At 42.1% G+C, this 20642-nt stretch overlaps 1 protein-coding gene across 1 annotated transcript; it reads right to left on the bottom strand.

The window, feature by feature from the left end:
• Positions 1-758: 758 nt before the first annotated feature.
• On the bottom strand, positions 759-18012 carry LOC112432160 (protein NLRC3-like). Its single transcript, XM_076882455.1, has 5 exons — positions 16319-18012; positions 14632-14808; positions 6330-6506; positions 3786-3959; positions 759-3110 (listed from the first exon to the last, which is right to left on the bottom strand). Exons 1-5 carry the CDS (start codon positions 17908-17910, stop codon positions 3098-3100), a joined length of 2133 nt encoding a protein of 710 aa, XP_076738570.1. The 5' UTR covers positions 17911-18012; the 3' UTR covers positions 759-3097.
• Between the last annotated feature and the right edge of the window lie 2630 nt (positions 18013-20642).

Raw genomic sequence — 20642 nt, 5'->3', positions numbered from 1 at the left:
TATCTGGGTGTTTAGGATCAAGGCGTGTGAGGCTTTAAATAATTTGAGTCAGTTTTAAAAACAAGCAGCGTGCCTTAAACTCATCAGACACAGAAGAAAGCCAGTCCCAATGAAAATCATCCATCTGAAAGACGTCATTAAAATGCAGCTCAGATAAAAGTTGAACCAGAGACGGTGATGTGCTGGGGGAAGCAGGTGGAGGCTGATAGCAGCCAACAACAGTCTGATTTCCAAACAGATCAATAGTTAAGGCCAAGATTTCAAATGGCTGAGGTGCAGATGGAGAGAACAAGACTTGAGCAGCAAGACAGAGCTTCACATAAACTTCCAGACCTCCGCCTTTTCTGGGACAGTCTGAGAGCTAAATGTTAAATCCATCAGTTGCTACGTTTTTATCCAGTAAAGATTTGGAAAGTCTCAGAAACAACAATGATACCAGCACCGCTTGAACAGGCCCAGATTCCAATCATATCCATGTTAGGAAGCACACGACGTGATGCACGTGTAACCCAGACAGTTTTTAACATCTGCTGGTGTTTCACATTCAGCCAGAGGCCCAGGGTTAGGTTGGATACCAGACAATAATAAAAGCATCGTTATTAGACTCTAGAGCTCGTTTATAGCTGACACCACATGTAGAGTTTAAGTTCACACAGAGACGATGACATTTTTCTAAAACCAGCAAACAATAAACAAGAAATGTAACAAGAGTTTCAGAAGAAGCTGTTTTACAGAGAAATGATTCCCTGAAGACAAAATTATTATTATCATCTTTATTTCTCCAGGTGAAAATTTAATTGAGATTAAAAATGTTGTTTTCAAGAGAGACCTGGCATCATGGCAGCAAGAGTCAGAAATACATCATAATTCAAACAAATACAAAATAGGAAAAACATCCTACATAAACTTCATAAAGTTTCATTAACAGACTTTGAACAATGGACTTCAAACTTCCCCCCAAAACAACAGAAACACATTTGAAGACAATGAATGACATTTATCCCTCTAAAGAAGGACTTAGACTACGATTTAATATGAATGAGAACATGTTCATAAATGGATGCAACCAAAGATTTCATCAATCCCTGATTCAGAGACAACAGAACATTTGGTTTGATTTCACAAGATAAGAATGACGACTGAGTTGGAAGATTGTTTTACGTTTAGTCAAATCTTTCATACATAAAGTCGGATTACAAAATCATCCCCTAAGTTTGTTGTTTTATTCAAGGAATTGAAATTATGGAGAAAATCTGTGAAATGACTTAAAGAAAACAAACCACAAAAACTCTATGATGCTCTAAACCCCCTGGTTTAGGTCGGACACCTTTCTGATGATGAGTGCATCTAACATTTCCTCAGAAGTCAATGTGCCATATGATTGCATTAGCAATAAATTACACACTATATAGAACCACTTCATAGGATTATATTTGTGCGCAGATGTTTGCAGCTATCAGCGAATATTTATCTGCTATTTTGAAACAAAGAAAGACTTTTTATCCATAACAGCAAATGAACTGTACAACAGAAAATACAAATGCTATTTATGGTCTCCTCACAACAATGATAAGAAAAATAAACTGGGCCAATATGTCATGTTTGTTACTACAGAGACACACATGTTAATGTGATCTCTGGTCTCCTCTGACTGGGAGTTATTATAACTGACTGTAAAAAGTCAGCACAAGGAAAATAAACTGCACCTAAACTTGGTTTATATCTGACCCAGACAGACTGCAGGTCATAACTTCTTACCTGAAGTTCAGTTCACCTGACACTCGGACCGGCGGCCGCCTCAGGTCTCTGCTCCTCCTGCCTCCCCTTTCACACATCCACCTGCTGCCTCTGTGGAAGCTCCGCCAAAGCCACCACCAAACAACTGACTTATTTTTACACATCAACCAGCATCCAGCCAATCCGCCATCTTTCATTGTTTATACCGTTACAAAAAAATAAAAAAAAACATCATCAGCCCATAAAAACGAAAAATCACCATCAGTATGCCCGATGGCCAGTCCAGCTATGGTCGTGCCATCAGTTAACCCTTCACGTGGCAGCTGTGACACGCGTGCCCAGGGTTGCCGACCCCTGCTCTAAAGCATCTGATTTGGATTCCTGAGATCAAATATATTTTCCTTTGGCTTTGTTTTCTTCCCATTTGTGGCTTTAATGTAGTGTTACATCCTGTTTGTTTGCTTCCCTCTGTATACATGTCCAGATTCACTGTTATGTTTCTATTCTTACATTGCTGTGTGATCACTGTTCCCTCTGCTGACTGATGTGACCTTTTGTATCTCACACTGATACTTGTCATATTTGTATCTGCGCCTAAAAGATAAAAAGTTTTCCATGCTAAAACACAGCTCCACCTCCTGCAGTTCTCCCTCTGAACCACTAGATGTCTCTGTTATCTAAATGAAGACGTGCAGCACAGCAACCACAGCAGCGCTCAGATCACACGTGTCCTGTTATTATGTATAAAAGCATGAAACAGGTGAGACAGGTGGGATCAATATTAATGTTGTGGAAATATATGAAAAAGCAACAGAAGAGTGAAAACATTTCCTGTTTCTAGAAAGATCTTTCAGCTCACAGCTGCTCACAGACTGTATTTACAAGTGACAAACTGCAACTCTACAGTACATCTACAGTATATATCAAATATATTCTGTATTCAAATCTATTGAGTGATGTTTGAAAGTCTTTCCAGGTGAGTTTGATCCAGGAGGGTCTGAAGCCAGAGTCAGACAGAGACTGTGCAGAGACTGTAGAAGGACAGAGCAGCAGCAGAGCAGTCCAGATACACTGATGATCCTCTGTCAGATCCAGAGGGACACACAGGGATGATGCTGGACTCTACATTGTGTCTGACAGTGGAGCTGTTCTCAGAGCAGTTCACTCTGCAGCACTGACAGTCATCTGCACTTCTTCTCATTCCTCTGTCAGTCACTGCTGGATGAAGCTCTCCTCTCCACCTCCCAGTAACATGGCCCAGTCAGAGCGTCTCTACACACAAGCTGCTGCTGCTTCAACCTCTCTGGATCATCAGGACACAGCTCCTCCTCTCTCAGCACACACACCGTCCTGTTTACCATCATAGCCTCCACCTGCAGAGAGAAGAAGGAAGAGCAGAGGAGATAAACGAGTGTTTCCAGAGACTCTTCATCAGCTGTCAGTCAGTGATGCAGCACATCCAGTATAAAGAGCAGCAGGGACTTCAGTGCTGGGACTGTACTAGGACTCATTGTTGCTTCACTTTTTCTAATCTTTGGATTTTTATTGAAGTTGATGAAAATGTTTTTCCCTCCTAGTTTGAGTTTGGACTTTCATTCATTAGAAGAACCTTGGTGTGTCCACTCTGAGCTCTGTAGGAACCCCAACAACAAGCCCAACAATCCAGATGGACGGTTCCAGCTGTTAACTGGAGGAATTCCATCCAAACATCTGCTCTCACTAAATTCTTCCTCACCTACAGACTGTGTTCTTCACTGCTTTAAACTTGGAAACGAATGCAGTCATTGGTCTGCGTGCTGCTTTGTTCAGAGAGCTGATTGGCTGTTGACAGCGTTTGATCAGAGCGTGTCAGCCGTTACCATGGTGACCATAAAGGTCAGAAACAGGAAGTGTTTGTGTCCAATCCTGAAGCCTGTCACCATTCTCCTCTCACAGCTTCACTGAGAAGCTGCAGCTTTACAGGAAACACTGGATCTTTGTTTCATACTGACTGTGTTTAGTACAATACTGCTGACAGCACCACCCACTCACTCCATCACTCTACTTACACCAGAGTCTCCAGTCTGTAGTCTGGACTCTGCTGAAGATCAGACAGCTGCTTCACATCTGGATGCTTCAGGTTGTTCCAGCTCAGGTCCAGCACTCTCAGATGGGAGGGGTTGGACTTCAGTGCTGCTGCCAGATAATCACAGCTGATCTCTGACAAACCACAGCTCCTCAATCTGTATAAAGAATGAAAGATGTAAGTTTATTAGACAAAGTGTGAGCTTGAAATCATTCAGTGTTTCATCATCTGTTCAGAGCTGAAGAAGGTTCAGAATGTAGAAGTTTAGAAAATGGAAACTCCAAACAGCTGAAGCCAACAGGAAGCAGCTTCAAACAGGAAACTGTGCAGAGTTTCAGACTATATGTCCTGATGCAGCCAGTTGGATTTTGGAGATTTGAATCTCTGTTCTGTGACTAAGTCCTTGAATCATTTCTTCCAGTTGGTCCAACAAGACAGACTAAGTGTTGGACATGTGTTGTGGCTCCATTAGGGGAGCTTCTAAATGTGATGTGATGGCCCCTCTGGGTCTGTCAGGTCACAGCACTGAAGAGAGCTCAAACTGGGCACACAGTTGTTCCAGTCTGGACCAAAGACTCTATACTGGGACTGAGGGACTGCTTTGACTGCACCCACTGGGACTTTTTAAAGGCTCATGTTCTCACTTAGATCATCGATTTCTACTTACATTTCTTTCTGGGAAAAATGGGGATTACTTTGAAAACAGGAAGTATTTTCCCCAATAAGCAGCCCTGGATTAGTAAATCACTCCAACATGTTCTCAGGCAGAAGAAGCTGTCTTGTTATGAGGGAGAGAAGAAAAAGATTGAGGCACAGAAACTTGTTGAAAGAGAGATAAAGCAGCTAAAATCAGGTGTAAAAGTAAAGCAGAGGATGAGCTGAATAAAGGACACTCAAGGCTGGCTTGGAAAGGAATGAAGTCCATGGTGGGGATGCAGGACAAGGAGCAAAGGTGAATGTGATGCTGAATCAGCAGAAGACTTGGACTCATTTGATTCCAGCTTTGATATCATTGATTTCAATGAAGAGCTTTGTGATTGTAGCAAAGGGCTGGTAGCTCTGAGAGTCCCACTGATGAGGTGTTTGTGTGGAAATCTCTTAGTGGGACCAAAGAGAGAAAAAGCCCTGGTCCTGATGCTGTGGGAGGGAAATGATTGAAGTGTGCTGTGAGGAACTGACTGGGAGATTTTCACACATTTTCCAGTCCTCCTTGGAACAACAGGAAGTTCCCAGCATATGGAAACAAAGGTTAAGTGTCCTATGGCACTCAGTGATGATGGTGCTGTGGCCCCACCACCTCCACCTCTTTGTAAAGGAACTAACTGTAATCTGAAGCTTCAAATGGAACTAAGACTTCCTCCACTAGGTGGCAGTGTCTGATGAGAAAGTGTTAGTGGAGCTGGCCTGGAGTCAGAAACAGGAAGATGCAGGATTTGGGCTGAAATGGGGAAAAGTGGTTCGCACTAGTGCCTTAAAGCAAGAAGGTTGTAGGTTGAAGCTTGTTGGCCTTTCTGTGGAGGTTGGATGTTCTCCCACAGTCCAATGAAATGCTGCTTAGGTTCATTGGTGCTTCTAAATTGGCTGTAGGTGTGGATGTGAGAGAGTGCTTCTCTGTCTCTCTCTGTTGGCCCTGTGATGGACTGCTCACCTGTGCAGGTGGACCACGCCTCTTGCCCTATGACAGCTAGGGCACAGGCTGCAGCCCTGTGAGCCTAAGCTGAATAAACAGTTAGCAAAAATGATCCATAGATGGCCTGAAATCCCCCAGTTAGCAGTTTGGTAGATAGCTATGACATGCTAATCCCATCCAGCAGCTGTATTCTACCTGTAAGCTGATCCCTGCTGAGCCAAAGCACTTTTTCATATACAAATTACAACCTTTAATAGAAACCTATTGGTCAGCATCTTATTAGCCTGCTGTTAGCTTCATTCCACAGAAAACTGAGAGAAACTAACAGAGTTGATAAAGAATAAAGAGAAATGTGCTGATTTAAAGCCTTTGAAGTGCTTCAGATGATCTCTGTCCACTTCTGTCCACTCATTCATTCATGTAAGCTTTCTAATGCAGCTTTGATCTTCACAGTCTGCTTCATGAAACTCATTCTAACCCTGAATGTCAGAGTGTTCCTCCTTCTCTTTCCCATCATTCATGCTGGCAGTGGAGGAGATTTGGATGTTGGACTGTGTTTTGGATGATGTGTGTATGTTTGTGTTGGACTGCTGTCTGTAAAGCAAACGCACATTTTGCTTTGGATTTCAGTGTCAGACAGACTTTAAGGTGGAATGAAAAGTTGGAGAGTTTCACAGTGAATTATCCAGTGGAGGATTTTTCTTCTTCTTTGAAGGTTTGAAATGTGAACATTGTTCTGCTGCAGTCAATGGACTAAACCAGAGAAGAAGAAAACAGACTTTACCATGAAGATCCTCAGTGTGGATCAGTATAATATCAGCCTGATGTCTGCAGTTTAGTGTCAGCACAACTTTCACATCATATTCATCTCAGCACAACTAAAACATGCTGACTGACCTCAGAGTTTCAAGTCCACATCCTGGACTCTCCAGGAAACCACACAGATGCTTCACTCCTGAATCCTGCAGCTTGTTGTTCAGGCTCAGCTCCAGCTCTCTCAGATGGGAGGGGTTGGACTTCAGTGCTGCTGCCAGATAATCACAGCTGATCTCTGACAAACCACAGTCGATCAATCTGTATAAAGAATGAAAGATGTAAGTTTATTAGACAAAGTGTGAGCTTGAAATCATTCAGTGTTTCATCATCTGTTCAGAGCTGAAGAAGGTTCAGAATGTAGAAGTTTAGAAAATGGAAACTCCAAACAGCTGACAGAGTTCATACGCCTTTGTCAGGGTCAAATTCAAGCAAGACCATGTGAAAATTAAAACACATCATCCTAGGTGAACTTAAACACCTTTGTTCCCCTTTTGTTAAGACATAGAAAAGTACACCACACAAAAATACTGCAAAAGGAAACGGTCGCCTTATATACATAGTGTATAAACTCAAAATGCACATTTCACTTCAAATTAAGATTAAGGCTTTGAACAGATCACATAGTTCAGTTCAACATATAAGACTTTAAGAATGCACAAGCATCTACTTAAAATCTATTTAATTTATCATCCATGATATTATTTTGTACAATTCCAATGTATTTTGTTCATCTCCCTTAAATAAACAGGCAGTCTTAAAGTATGAAATATTCATATACAAACACATATAAATGTGTGTACTGTCTCAGTGGCTGATAGTACCCCACAGGCCTCAGTGTGAGCTTGAAGACATTTATAATGTTTAAGTAGTTTAATGTGCAGGTGCTGACGATAAACACATTTTGAATGAAAGCCGGGGAACTTTGGTAGCACAGAAACAAGTGGCTATTCTTTGTGACTATATGGATCACTCACAATACCATTATTTCACACAAAGGCACCAAATTAATACTCAAAAAAGCTGCAGCAATACACACAAATATAAACAGTACTTGGTGACAACTTTGCTTTTAGCCTTTAACCCTTCTTGACTACTTTTGATGTGGCCTCTATATTTTACCTTTAAAAACAGTTTATCTTGCCAATCTGTTATTTTCTCATTTTGACCAACTGTATCAGCACAATTTATCTAAATTCAGACAAAATTTAAAATACAAGTAGAAAGTGATATTTTGACTGTAAAAACCACACACATGTTTAACGAATCATCTTCATAACTTGAAATGCAAATAGAGATTGTACACTTTTAAAAATACGCACACGTTTTGCAAACAACAAAGTTATATGGTACTATTTACCAAAAAATGCAGCCAAGGCTCAGACGTTTTTCATATAATCATTTCAAACTATTTACAGAACAATCAGGTGTCAAACAATAGTTTGTGTCACTCTAACACATATGAGAACAGCACAGGGATAAACCTGCAGGTCTGACAGCAGGTGTGTCACTCAGCGTTTACACTGCAATCTGCCTTTGTTGGCTTTAAGGCAGCAACTGTGACGATCACTAGTAGAACTGACACACAAAACAAAACAACAGCTACACACTAAATACACAAGACAACAAACTAACTTGAGACCAAACACGGTAAACGTCACAAATCTCTCACGTATCAAAACTCTCTCTCTCTTTCGCTCACTCGCTCTCTCTTGCCGGTCACTCCTAAAACTTCCCCCTTTTGCTAAACAACCAAATGTCATGTTTCCATATCATTTTTGATTGGTCGACATGGTACATTTTCCCACCTATAGGGCTTTGGAGCGTGATGTCACGGGAGATGGGCCATGCCCCCTTCCGCCATGACAGTAGGCCAGCCAAAGGATACCATTTCAGCTATGGATCGTACGTGTTGTGTTGTCGGTTGCAACGTTAGATCACACGATCGTGAAGGCAAGAAGCTGGATAACGGGCTCTCTTTTCATCGTTTTCCATCCTGGAGGCAACGTGAGGGATCCCATGTATCCGATATTACTAAACAAAGACGTCAGGCTTGGATTGCAGCGGTGAGACGAGCGGATATCGAGTTCTCTGCAATCCCCAGCTTTTTGTTGGTTTGCTCACGGCATTTTCTTTCCGGTGAGTTCTAAATTAATTCATATCACTCTTGAAAGGCTTTTAGTGTTATTTTCAACGTGCTGAGGTCATAGATAATGAGATAAAACATGCTAATGTGTGATGCTGCAGAACCACGTCATGTCGACTGAGTAGCTTATGATTTGGCATTATTGCAGGCAAACCAGCATATGAAATGGATGTAACAAATCCAGACTGGGCACCAACACTGCACATGGGGCATGACGACATACCTGTATCAGACTCGGACCGGCACTCAAGGCGTACGCAACGGAAGCGAAAAAGAGCACCCATCGGAGGTAAACAACCCCCCCCCCTCTAAAAACATACTAAATTGCTATCACTGTACACTAATCCGCACATAACTTCCAGATGAATCACACACCTGTCATTGGAATATTGGTGTACATTTACCTTATGTCTAATTTTATCTTACAGGCTTTCGTTATGCAGCTGCAGAGTCTGAAGGTGTGCCCCGTGCAGAAGTGATTGATGAAGATCTGACAGAAGACCAAGAGCAAAATCACAATGTCATGGAGGCAGTGGACAGCAGTTGTGTTGGACAAGTGGAGGTTGAGGTACCAGCTGCAAATGTGGATATACTGAAGAAATGTAAACCTTTTAAAATGATGACAGATTACAAACTCTCAGCTGTGTCTGTAATCAAACCTCTGTAACTTTGCTTCACTTCAGCAGCATCAGCTCATGTTCACATGTTGATTCATGGTTTGCTTCAGTTTTTGATGGACTGCAGAATATTTTGAAGGTTATCTGCTATAAAAAGCCAGAACAGGAAAATCTGCTTCATGTGTTTCTGTTTGATCCTCAGTGACTTTGACACAAAGGCCTCTGCTGTGATGATCACACCTCTGATCAAGTCTCACAGTGTCAGCTTTGTTTTTATACATATGGATATGTGCTGATAAATGATCAGAGTTATAATATTTCCCACTGTCTGCTGTGTGCCGTGACCTTTGACCTGCTAAAGACAGTCAGCTGTGGATTATTCATTGTTGTGTCTGATACTTAGAACTGTGAGGAAGAACACTACACAGTTAATCAGGGTCCCCTCTCTCTGAATCAGGGAAGGTGGGCAGGCCGCGTGTGGGCCGCGGGCCATACGTTGAGTCTCACTGTTTGAAATGTGAACATTGTTCTGCTGCAGTCAATGGACTAAACCAGAGAAGAAGAAAACAGACTTTACCATGAAGATCCTCAGTGTGGATCAGTATAATATCAGCCTGATGTCTGCAGTTTAGTGTCAGCACAACTTTCACATCATATTCATCTCAGCACAACTAAAACATGCTGACTGACCTCAGAGTTTCAAGTCCACATCCTGGACTCTCCAGGAAACCACACAGATGCTTCACTCCTGAATCCTGCAGCTTGTTGTTCAGGCTCAGCTCCAGCTCTCTCAGATGGGAGGGGTTGGACTTCAGTGCTGCTGCCAGATAATCACAGCTGATCTCTGACAAACCACAGTCCATCAATCTGTATAAAGAATGAAAGATGTAAGTTTATTAGACAAAGTGTGAGCTTGAAATCATTCAGTGTTTCATCATCTGTTCAGAGCTGAAGAAGGTTCAGAATGTAGAAGTTTAGAAAATGGAAACTCCAAACAGCTGACAGAGTTCATACGCCTTTGTCAGGGTCAAATTCAAGCAAGACCATGTGAAAATTAAAACACATCATCCTAGGTGAACTTAAACACCTTTGTTCCCCTTTTGTTAAGACATAGAAAAGTACACCACACAAAAATACTGCAAAAGGAAACGGTCGCCTTATATACATAGTGTATAAACTCAAAATGCACATTTCACTTCAAATTAAGATTAAGGCTTTGAACAGATCACATAGTTCAGTTCAACATATAAGACTTTAAGAATGCACAAGCATCTACTTAAAATCTATTTAATTTATCATCCATGATATTATTTTGTACAATTCCAATGTATTTTGTTCATCTCCCTTAAATAAACAGGCAGTCTTAAAGTATGAAATATTCATATACAAACACATATAAATGTGTGTACTGTCTCAGTGGCTGATAGTACCCCACAGGCCTCAGTGTGAGCTTGAAGACATTTATAATGTTTAAGTAGTTTAATGTGCAGGTGCTGACGATAAACACATTTTGAATGAAAGCCGGGGAACTTTGGTAGCACAGAAACAAGTGGCTATTCTTTGTGACTATATGGATCACTCACAATACCATTATTTCACACAAAGGCACCAAATTAATACTCAAAAAAGCTGCAGCAATACACACAAATATAAACAGTACTTGGTGACAACTTTGCTTTTAGCCTTTAACCCTTCTTGACTACTTTTGATGTGGCCTCTATATTTTACCTTTAAAAACAGTTTATCTTGCCAATCTGTTATTTTCTCATTTTGACCAACTGTATCAGCACAATTTATCTAAATTCAGACAAAATTTAAAATACAAGTAGAAAGTGATATTTTGACTGTAAAAACCACACACATGTTTAACGAATCATCTTCATAACTTGAAATGCAAATAGAGATTGTACATTTTTAAAAATACGCACACGTTTTGCAAACAACAAAGTTATATGGTACTATTTACCAAAAAATGCAGCCAAGGCTCAGACGTTTTTCATATAATCATTTCAAACTATTTACAGAACAATCAGGTGTCAAACAATAGTTTGTGTCACTCTAACACATATGAGAACAGCACAGGGATAAACCTGCAGGTCTGACAGCAGGTGTGTCACTCAGCGTTTACACTGCAATCTGCCTTTGTTGGCTTTAAGGCAGCAACTGTGACGATCACTAGTAGAACTGACACACAAAACAAAACAACAGCTACACACTAAATACACAAGACAACAAACTAACTTGAGACCAAACACGGTAAACGTCACAAATCTCTCACGTATCAAAACTCTCTCTCTCTTTCGCTCACTCGCTCTCTCTTGCCGGTCACTCCTAAAACTTCCCCCTTTTGCTAAACAACCAAATGTCATGTTTCCATATCATTTTTGATTGGTCGACATGGTACATTTTCCCACCTATAGGGCTTTGGAGCGTGATGTCACGGGAGATGGGCCACGCCCCCTTCCGCCATGACAGTAGGCCAGCCAAAGGATACCATTTCAGCTATGGATCGTACGTGTTGTGTTGTCGGTTGCAACGTTAGATCACACGATCGTGAAGGCAAGAAGCTGGATAACGGGCTCTCTTTTCATCGTTTTCCATCCTGGAGGCAACGTGAGGGATCCCATGTATCCGATATTACTAAACAAAGACGTCAGGCTTGGATTGCAGCGGTGAGACGAGCGGATATCGAGTTCTCTGCAATCCCCAGCTTTTTGTTGGTTTGCTCACGGCATTTTCTTTCCGGTGAGTTCTAAATTAATTCATATCACTCTTGAAAGGCTTTTAGTGTTATTTTCAACGTGCTGAGGTCATAGATAATGAGATAAAACATGCTAATGTGTGATGCTGCAGAACCACATCATGTCGACTGAGTAGCTTATGATTTGGCATTATTGCAGGCAAACCAGCATATGAAATGGATGTAACAAATCCAGACTGGGCACCAACACTGCACATGGGGCATGACGACATACCTGTATCAGACTCGGACCGGCACTCAAGGCGTACGCAACGGAAGCGAAAAAGAGCACCCATCGGAGGTAAACAACCCCCCCCCCCCCCCCTCTAAAAACATACTAAATTGCTATCACTGTACACTAATCCGCACATAACTTCCAGATGAATCACACACCTGTCATTGGAATATTGGTGTACATTTACCTTATGTCTAATTTTATCTTACAGGCTTTCGTTATGCAGCTGCAGAGTCTGAAGGTGTGCCCCGTGCAGAAGTGATTGATGAAGATCTGACAGAAGACCAACAGCAAAATCACAATGTCATGGAGGCAGTGGACAGCAGTTGTGTTGGACAAGTGGAGGTTGAGGTACCAGCTGCAAATGTGGATATACTGAAGAAATGTAAACCTTTTAAAATGATGACAGATTACAAACTCTCAGCTGTGTCTGTAATCAAACCTCTGTAACTTTTCTTCACTTCAGCAGCATCAGCTCATGTTCACATGTTGATTCATGGTTTGCTTCAGTTTTTGATGGACTGCAGAATATTTTGAAGGTTATCTGCTATAAAAAGCCAGAACAGGAAAATCTGCTTCATGTGTTTCTGTTTGATCCTCAGTGACTTTGACACAAAGGCCTCTGCTGTGATGATCACACCTCTGATCAAGTCTCACAGTGTCAGCTTTGTTTTTATACATATGGATATGTGCTGATAAATGATCAGAATTATAATATTTCCCACTGTCTGCTGTGTGCCGTGACCTTTGACCTGCTAAAGACAGTCAGCTGTGGATTATTCATTGTTGTGTCTGATACTTAGAACTGTGAGGAAGAACACTACACAGTTAATCAGGGTCCCCTCTCTCTGAATCAGGAAAGGTGGGCAGGCCGCGTGTGGGCCGCGGGCCATACGTTGAGTCTCACTGTTTGAAATGTGAACATTGTTCTGCTGCAGTCAATGGACTAAACCAGAGAAGAAGAAAACAGACTTTACCATGAAGATCCTCAGTGTGGATCAGTATAATATCAGCCTGATGTCTGCAGTTTAGTGTCAGCACAACTTTCACATCATATTCATCTCAGCACAACTAAAACATGCTGACTGACCTCAGAGTTTCAAGTCCACATCCTGGACTCTCCAGGAAACCACACAGATGCTTCACTCCTGAATCCTGCAGCTTGTTGTTCCTACTCAGGTCCAGCTCTCTCAGATGGGAGGGGTTGGACTTCAGTGCTGCTGCCAGATAATCACAGCTGATCTCTGACAAACCACAGTCCCTCAATCTGTATAAAGAATGAAAGATGTAAGTTTATTAGACAAAGTGTGAGCTTGAAATCATTCAGTGTTTCATCATCTGTTCAGAGCTGAAGAAGGTTCAGAATGTAGAAGTTTAGAAAATGGAAACTCCAAACAGCTGAAGCCAACAGGAAGCAGCTTCAAACAAACACAACAAGAGAAAAAACTCTGAATGTTTCACATTAAAGTCGTACATTTATCATAAAAACAGGACAAAGACTTGAAAAAGTCGTGTTTTTCCTTCCAGGAACCACAAGGCTTCACTTTTAAAGGTGAAGTGTGAAAGAAATGGACATATTTGAAGTCCAACACCTTTTTCCAGTCACATTATTAAAGCAGACAAACTACAAGCTCATTTTCATTCCAACAAGTCATCTTCTGACCTGGACTAACAACACTGGTCTCTATGTGCAGCTGGCTGTGAGACCAGTGCTCAGGGAGCGTCTACAAAGTGCAACACTGAAAGAACATCACACACTCATTTGCTTCCATCATCCAACCTGAAGAGGAAACTGAGACGCCTCCCCTTCAAAGTAAAAGCTGCTCCTTTTGGACACAGTATCAAAGAAAGTCTACAGTATAACATAGAAAAGAGAGAACAAAGTTTTGGTTGTTTTTAAATTGTGCAGAAATGAAACTACACTAAGCTCAATTATGTGACAGAAATTTCATCCCATGTCAGTTTGGCCTCATCCTGGGCCGGATTATCCAGCACACACTCTGACCACAGGCCCATGTTGAGCAGGATGAGCTGCTGGCTAATCTGGAGGCTGTAGCAGCAGCTCACAGTCACAGTGGGTTTCCACTCATGAAAAAGCTCTGGCTGCTCCATTTCTCATCTCATATCAGAGACTTTAATGCTTCACTGAAGCTGTACTGTGATGCTTCCATATTCCAGTGAGGCCTCCATAATGATTTCAGCTGTTCTGTACACACACTGTGTGCCCTGTATGGCTCAAAGTCTCTGCAGCCTGTTTTTATCTGCTATCATCAGATCTTCATCATCCTCATTCACATCCCTCACACACTCTACAGCCTCATCAGCACCGACTTCATCTTCACTGACTGATGGAGCACAACATGAACCTGTGGAGGCTGAAACACTGTCCTGTCAAACATCTCCCCGTCACCACTCCACTTCTGTCAGCCTTTAAATGAACCCTGCTCAAGTCTGTCACTTCTGTTTGGAGCCAAAAGGAAAAACTGTTGTTCAGTCGTTTGGAAAGACAACATTTCTGAAAGCACTCAAACTTCTTCACATTTGTCTTCAGACACATCCTGAACATTTAGGAACTAAAGAAAGTTTCAAACATCAATCAAAGACCTGAAATATAGAAAAACAACAACAGCCGCAGTCAGTGAACTCACCTCAGAGTCTCCAGTCGACAGTTTGGACTCTCCAGTCCAGCACACAGAAGCTTCACACCTGAATCCTGGAGGCCATCATTCCAACTCATGTCCAGCTCTGTCAGATGGGAGGGGTTGGACTTCAGAGCTGAGGCCACAACTTCACAGTGAGACTCTGAGAGTCGACACTGAGTCAGTCTGTGATGATAGAAAATATAAAATGTGTTATTATAAAAGCAGAAAATCTGCATTATAAACACAGACTGAATGTATATGAAGACAAAACAGAGTGAGGTCATAATCTGATGAATCTGCTCTTCACATCTGTGCTTCAGCTCCTCTTACTGTGTTTGACATGACACAACGATTGAGTCTCTCTCAGACCTGCAGACTTTTAATGAGAATCTTTGTTTGGCTTTAATCTGCAGATGAAGGAGGAAGATGGTGTCACATTTAGGCTTCCATAATGTCCACAGTCTGTCACTGAGATCTGATCCAGAGTCAGAGTGAAGACACACATTTGGACTGTTTCCTGTTTTGACTCCAGAACATTTTGAATGAGTTCAGCTCAGTGAAGAGTTCCAGCTGGAAAGATGATCTCTGTTTGCTACCTGCTGTCAGGTACGACTGTTCACGTCCACACGCAGGAAAAACCTGCTGACTGTTACCAAACGGAGCAGAAATCTCATCACTGGACAATAATGATGAATGAACTCAGAGCTGCTGATATCAGATCTGATCTCAGGGGAACTAAACACAGAAATGATTGGCTCATTTGAGCTTTCTGAGCCATTATCTGCTGGTGTGTCGCTAGTTGGCAGAAAATGATTTGTATTCCTGTTCAGGGCTTCAGTGTTTATGAGTCCAGATCCAGGTGACAGCAAGTCAAAATGATGTTACCTGTCTGTGTCCAGCAGCAGCCTGTATTCACTTTGAATATTGTTATAACCTGACATGGATCAGTTTGTCTTTGATTGGTTTGTAAATGTCACTGTTTCCATTGGACCTGAGTGACGTACAAAGACAGAGAGGGAGAGAAAGGAGAGAGAGGATGGAGACAGCAAAGAGAGAGCAAACACAAACAGGTGAGAGTGGACAGGTGACCAAGGTCAGCAACCAATCAGAGAGCTTCTGTTTGACCCACAGTCACTGATGATGACTGCACATAACCAAGCAGTGTGTTACTCTGATATCAAATATGGATCCTGCTCTTATAATAATGATCATCAGATGATATTATTGTGTTATTTTGTAGCTGAATACGATGTTTGTGTGATTATCAGTGAAAGAAGCAGTGAGGAGGATGGAGAGAGAGAGAGGACAGAGGGTGAAGTTAGAAACACTAAAAGGATTTTTCATGGATTTCATGGATGATTTGAGTGATTTCCAGCAGGACACTTAAACATGTCAGTGGACGTCCTAAAGAACATATTCACTGATATGAAACGTGTCATTGAACAGGATCAATATCAGTGGAAACATTGTGGAAACAGCTGTGACTGCATGGATGTGACACACTTCAAATCTGTTCTCCACTCTTGGATTTGGGATCCATGGAGCTGCTGCTGAGTCTGTACAATAAAGGAATGGTGTGGAAGGTTGCAGCGTACGGACACAAACACTTTGTGGTTACAATCTGATTTTATTTTCAACATTAAACTACTAACCTACACTGATCAATGATGTTAATGATCACATCTGGACTCACCCAGCCTTTCTGCAGTTCCTCACAGCTGGAATCAGTCTCTGTCGTCCCTGCTCTGATGTTTTGTACTTCTGCAGGTCCAACTCATCCAGAACCTCCTCTGACATCTGCAGCATGAAGGCCAGAGCTGAGCACTGGATCTCAGAGAGTTTCTTCTCTGATCTGTTCTCTGACTTCAGGAACTCTTGGATCTCCTGAAATAATGAGAGGTGGTTCATCTCCATCAGACAGTGGAAGATGTTGATGCTTCTGTCAGGAGAGATTCCATAACTGTTCATCTCCTTCAGGTTGTTGATGACTCTCTGGATGGTTCCTGGACTGATCTCTGTCTGACCCAGCAGACCTACTAAGAGTCTCTGGTTGGACTCCAGACAGAGGCCATGAAGGAAGCGAACAAACAGGTCCAGGTGGCCATTTTTACTCTGGAGGGATTTCTCCATGACTCGTTTAAGGAAATCATCCAGAGAGGACTCGTTGTATTTTTGTCCCAAGAAGTTCTTCAGCACCTCTGTCTTCCTGTTGGTGTGACAGTGGAACATGTAGACAGCAGCCAGAAACTCCTGAATGCTCAGATGAACAAAGCAGTAGACTGGTTTCTGGAAGATCACACAGTCTCTTTTGAAGATCTCTGTACAAACTCCTGAGTACACCGAGGCCTCTGTCACATCCAGACCACACTGCTCCAGGTCTTCTTGGTAGAACATGATGTTTCCTTTCTCCAGATGTTCAAATGCCAGCCTCCCCAGCTTCAGAAGAACTTCCCTGTCAGCCTCCGTCAGCTCCTGTGGACTCGTCTCACGTCCCTCATGGTACTTGTTCTTCTTCCTCTTTGTCTGAACCAGCAGGAAGTGTGAGTACATGTCAGTCAGGGTCTTGGGCAGCTCTCCTCTCTGCTCTGTAGTCAACATGTGCTCCAGAACTGTAGCAGTGATCCAGCAGAAGACTGGGATACTACACATGATGTGGAGGCTCCTGGATGTCTTCATGTGGGAGATGATTCTGCTGGACAGCTCTTCATCACTGAATCTCCTCCTGAAGTACTCCTCCTTCTGGGCGTCAGTGAAGCCTCGTACTTCTGTTAGCCTGTCAACACATGTAGGAGGGATCTGATTGGCTGCTGCGGGTCGGGAAGTTATCCAGACGAGAGCCGAGGGAAGCAGATTCCCCTGGATGAGGTTTGTCAGCAGCTGGCTGACTGATGACTTCTGTGTGACATCAGACAGCAGCTTCCTGTTGGTGAAATCCAATGAAAGTCTGCTTTCATCCAGGCCGTCAAAGATGAACAAAAGCTGAGAGACAGCCAGCTTCTCTGCTGTGACCTTCTGTAATGTTGGATGGAAAACATGGAGCAGCTCCAGAAGACTGTACTGCTCATCTCTGATCAGGTTCAGCTCCCTGAATGAAAGCAGAACCACCACACTGACATGTTGGTTCTCCAAGCCCTCTGCCCAGTCCAGAGTGAACTTCTGCACTGAGAAGGTTTTTCCAACACCAGCCACGCCGTTGGTCAGAACCACTCTGACGGGTCTCTGTTGGTCAGGTAAGGCTTTAAAGATGTCCTGGCACCTGATTGGAGCGTCATGGAGGGCGTCCATCTTGGAAGCTGTCTCCAGCTGCCTCACCTCATGTTGGGTATGAACCTCTTCACTCTGTCCCTCTGTGATGTAGAGCTCAGTGTAGATGGTGTTGAGGAGGGTTCTACTTCCTGTTTCATCACTTCCTTCAGTCACACGTTCACATCTCCTCCTCAGACTGATCTTATGTTCATCTAAAACCTCCTGCAGACCAACATCTGCTGAAAGAAAGAAAAACAACGAGACTAAAGAGAAAGAAAACTCTTCAATGTCTGAACAACACAAGAAGTCCAGTTTTCAGAAATGAGTCCATCAGCAGACAGATGTTCAGTCTTACTTTGTACACAGCTGCTCTGACTGGCTGTCTGCAGTCCAGCTCTGCTTCTGGATCTTTCTCCACACTGGGGACAGGACGAGTCTCCTGATGAAGCAGACTGGTCCCAGTATGAGGAAATGCACTGTTTGCAGAACCAGTGTCCACAGCTGGTAGAGACTGGATCCTTCAGGACGTCCTGGCACAAAGCACAGCAGGACAGCTGCTCCGCCTCACAAACACCACTCCTCTTCCTCTTCCTCCCTCTGTGAACACATTTCTTTATCACTACAATCAGTGACTTTTAGTGACAAACATCCAGATTTGACAACACTGTGCAGAAGCTCTGATGGTGACACAGAAAAGTCACAGTGGAGATACTTCTGTCCACCTTTGATTAGACTCATTATAAAAAGGAAAACAAAGTTTGAACACAGTCATGTTTCCAGTTCACTGACTTACATTTATTCCATGGACACTCACTCTAACCTGAACCACAGCTACAACCCAACATTGTTGAGGCCTCATCTCCTCCTTTCCTGACTGTAGAGGTTAAATATGCAACAACCAACAAATAAAAGAATTTGGTTCATTTCAAAGAAATTCACACGGTGACCAAGTAAAGTAACCGTAGTAAAGGAGACAACATCCCGTTGATGGTGGGATTATTTGAAAGATTTGCTTTAGTCACGTCACCAAATGCAGTTGAACCACCCGTGGATCCATGTTTGACCATTCTACCACTCTGAGCTCTGCTTTTGAATCATTTTATTATTATCATCATTCATTTATTCATTCTTTGGAGGGGGGCTATTTCCTAATGCCGCCCTAATAAGCTGATGTTCAAGGGGAAATATAACAGAAACTCTTTCAGTGTTATTCATTAATAAATTAACAGATAAACTGTGAAGAAGAAAAAACTGAGATTTAAAGGAGAGAGTGAGAAACTTGATCATCCATCCTCATAATACATGTTTATCAGTATCTGCTGTGACCATACTGCAGTAATAACTACAAGTCTACATTTCTGTGACTGTTGATCAATCACAGCAGGAATCTGAGCTCATCTCTGCACACAGAGCAGCTTCAGCTCTGGGATAAACTGCTCGCTTCACGTCCTTCTCAGCTCACAGACACTCATCCTGATATTTTCCTTTAACATTTGATGGTATAATTCATCTGAGTTTACACTTTATCTGCATAAATACAGAAAAACAGACCCAAACACCATAAACCATCAGTTTCACCATGTAGAATATATTGTTGTTTCCTTTTAATTCAGAGAAAAACTCTGATTTGGATTTTCTCTGTTCTCTTTGCCACAGCCCATCCCAGCAGCAGCTGAAGCAGCTGACTGTCACAACACTGAATAACACTTTAGGAGGAATTTCAGAGGTCAGTAAAGCTCCAGGTTCAACATCAGTTAATTAATCATAGTTCATCATAAATGTGAACCTGGCTGGCACACATGTTAATGTTAGCCATTTAAATATTAGCAGTTAGCTGAGGCCACAAGAAGAAGAGGCCCTAGAAGAACAATGGATGATAAGATTAGATTTTCAAGACTAGGCAGAGACGTGTTTTCCTTTACTGTCTCTTACAGAGGAGGGAGCAGATACCAGACGAGGTCATGGAGGTACGGGGAGGATTCGCAGCAGACAGCAAGACTGCCACGTCCATGCGAGAGAGCGATGGCTACGATAATCTCTGTTTTTAAGATAAGATAAGAGATAAGATAAGATAGAACTTTATTAATCCCTCGGGTGGGTTCCTCTGGGAAATTCGACTTCCAAAAAGCACAGCAACGACCGAAGTTACAGTTACAGAATTGTTATATATATATATATATATATATATATACACACACACACACACATATATAAATACAGAGACAAATATAAATAAAATATACAAAGGGGATAAATAGAATAAATAGGAATAAAAAATAAAATAAAAATACAATGTCTCCCGATATAATGTTGTACAGCCCATGTGAGGGTTATCCTCTCTGCGAACCAGATGCTTGATTTCACACAGAGGTCCACCAACTGAATTTGATCAGTTATGGAACGATTTACCTCGACAGGCTCCTTCACTCGCTGCTTTTAAACCTCCTTTAAAACACACTTTTACTCCCTGACCTTTGATCCAGTGTGACATGTTGACTCACTACCTCAGACAGCTTAAAAATAGTCTTTTTGTTTTTTGGTGCTGCCTAAAAGAACCGTGAAATATCTGTCCTATATACAGTTATGTTCATATATTTTTGTGCTACATCAGGAAACTCAAAAACATAGTTTTTAATATTTTAATCCTTATTTTTAAAACTTTTTTTGTCATTTTTCTGAATAACACTTTAGGAGGAACGTCTTGATGCATTCTCAATCATCCAGGAAAGTAAATCTCCAAAAGTTGATTCTCTTCATCTGGACGTAGCGTA

Source organism: Maylandia zebra, linkage group LG3 (genome assembly GCF_041146795.1).
Source record: "Maylandia zebra isolate NMK-2024a linkage group LG3, Mzebra_GT3a, whole genome shotgun sequence".
Taxonomy (NCBI): Eukaryota; Metazoa; Chordata; class Actinopteri; order Cichliformes; family Cichlidae; genus Maylandia; species Maylandia zebra.
This window is presented reverse-complemented; position numbering and strand designations above follow the sequence as displayed.

What these genes read in the sequence shown, in the direction of transcription:
- LOC112432160 (XM_076882455.1), bottom strand. Translation starts at nt 17,910, where the DNA reads ATGGACGCCCTCCATGACGCTCCAATCAGGTGCCAGGACATCTTTAAA. An exon ending in TGTCGACTGGAGACTCTGAG is followed by an intron (nt 6,507 to 14,631) that starts GTGAGTTCACTG and finishes TTCTTTATACAG; the next exon opens with ATTGATCGACTGTGGTTTGT. An exon ending in TGTGGACTTGAAACTCTGAG is followed by an intron (nt 3,960 to 6,329) that starts GTCAGTCAGCAT and finishes TTCTTTATACAG; the next exon opens with ATTGAGGAGCTGTGGTTTGT.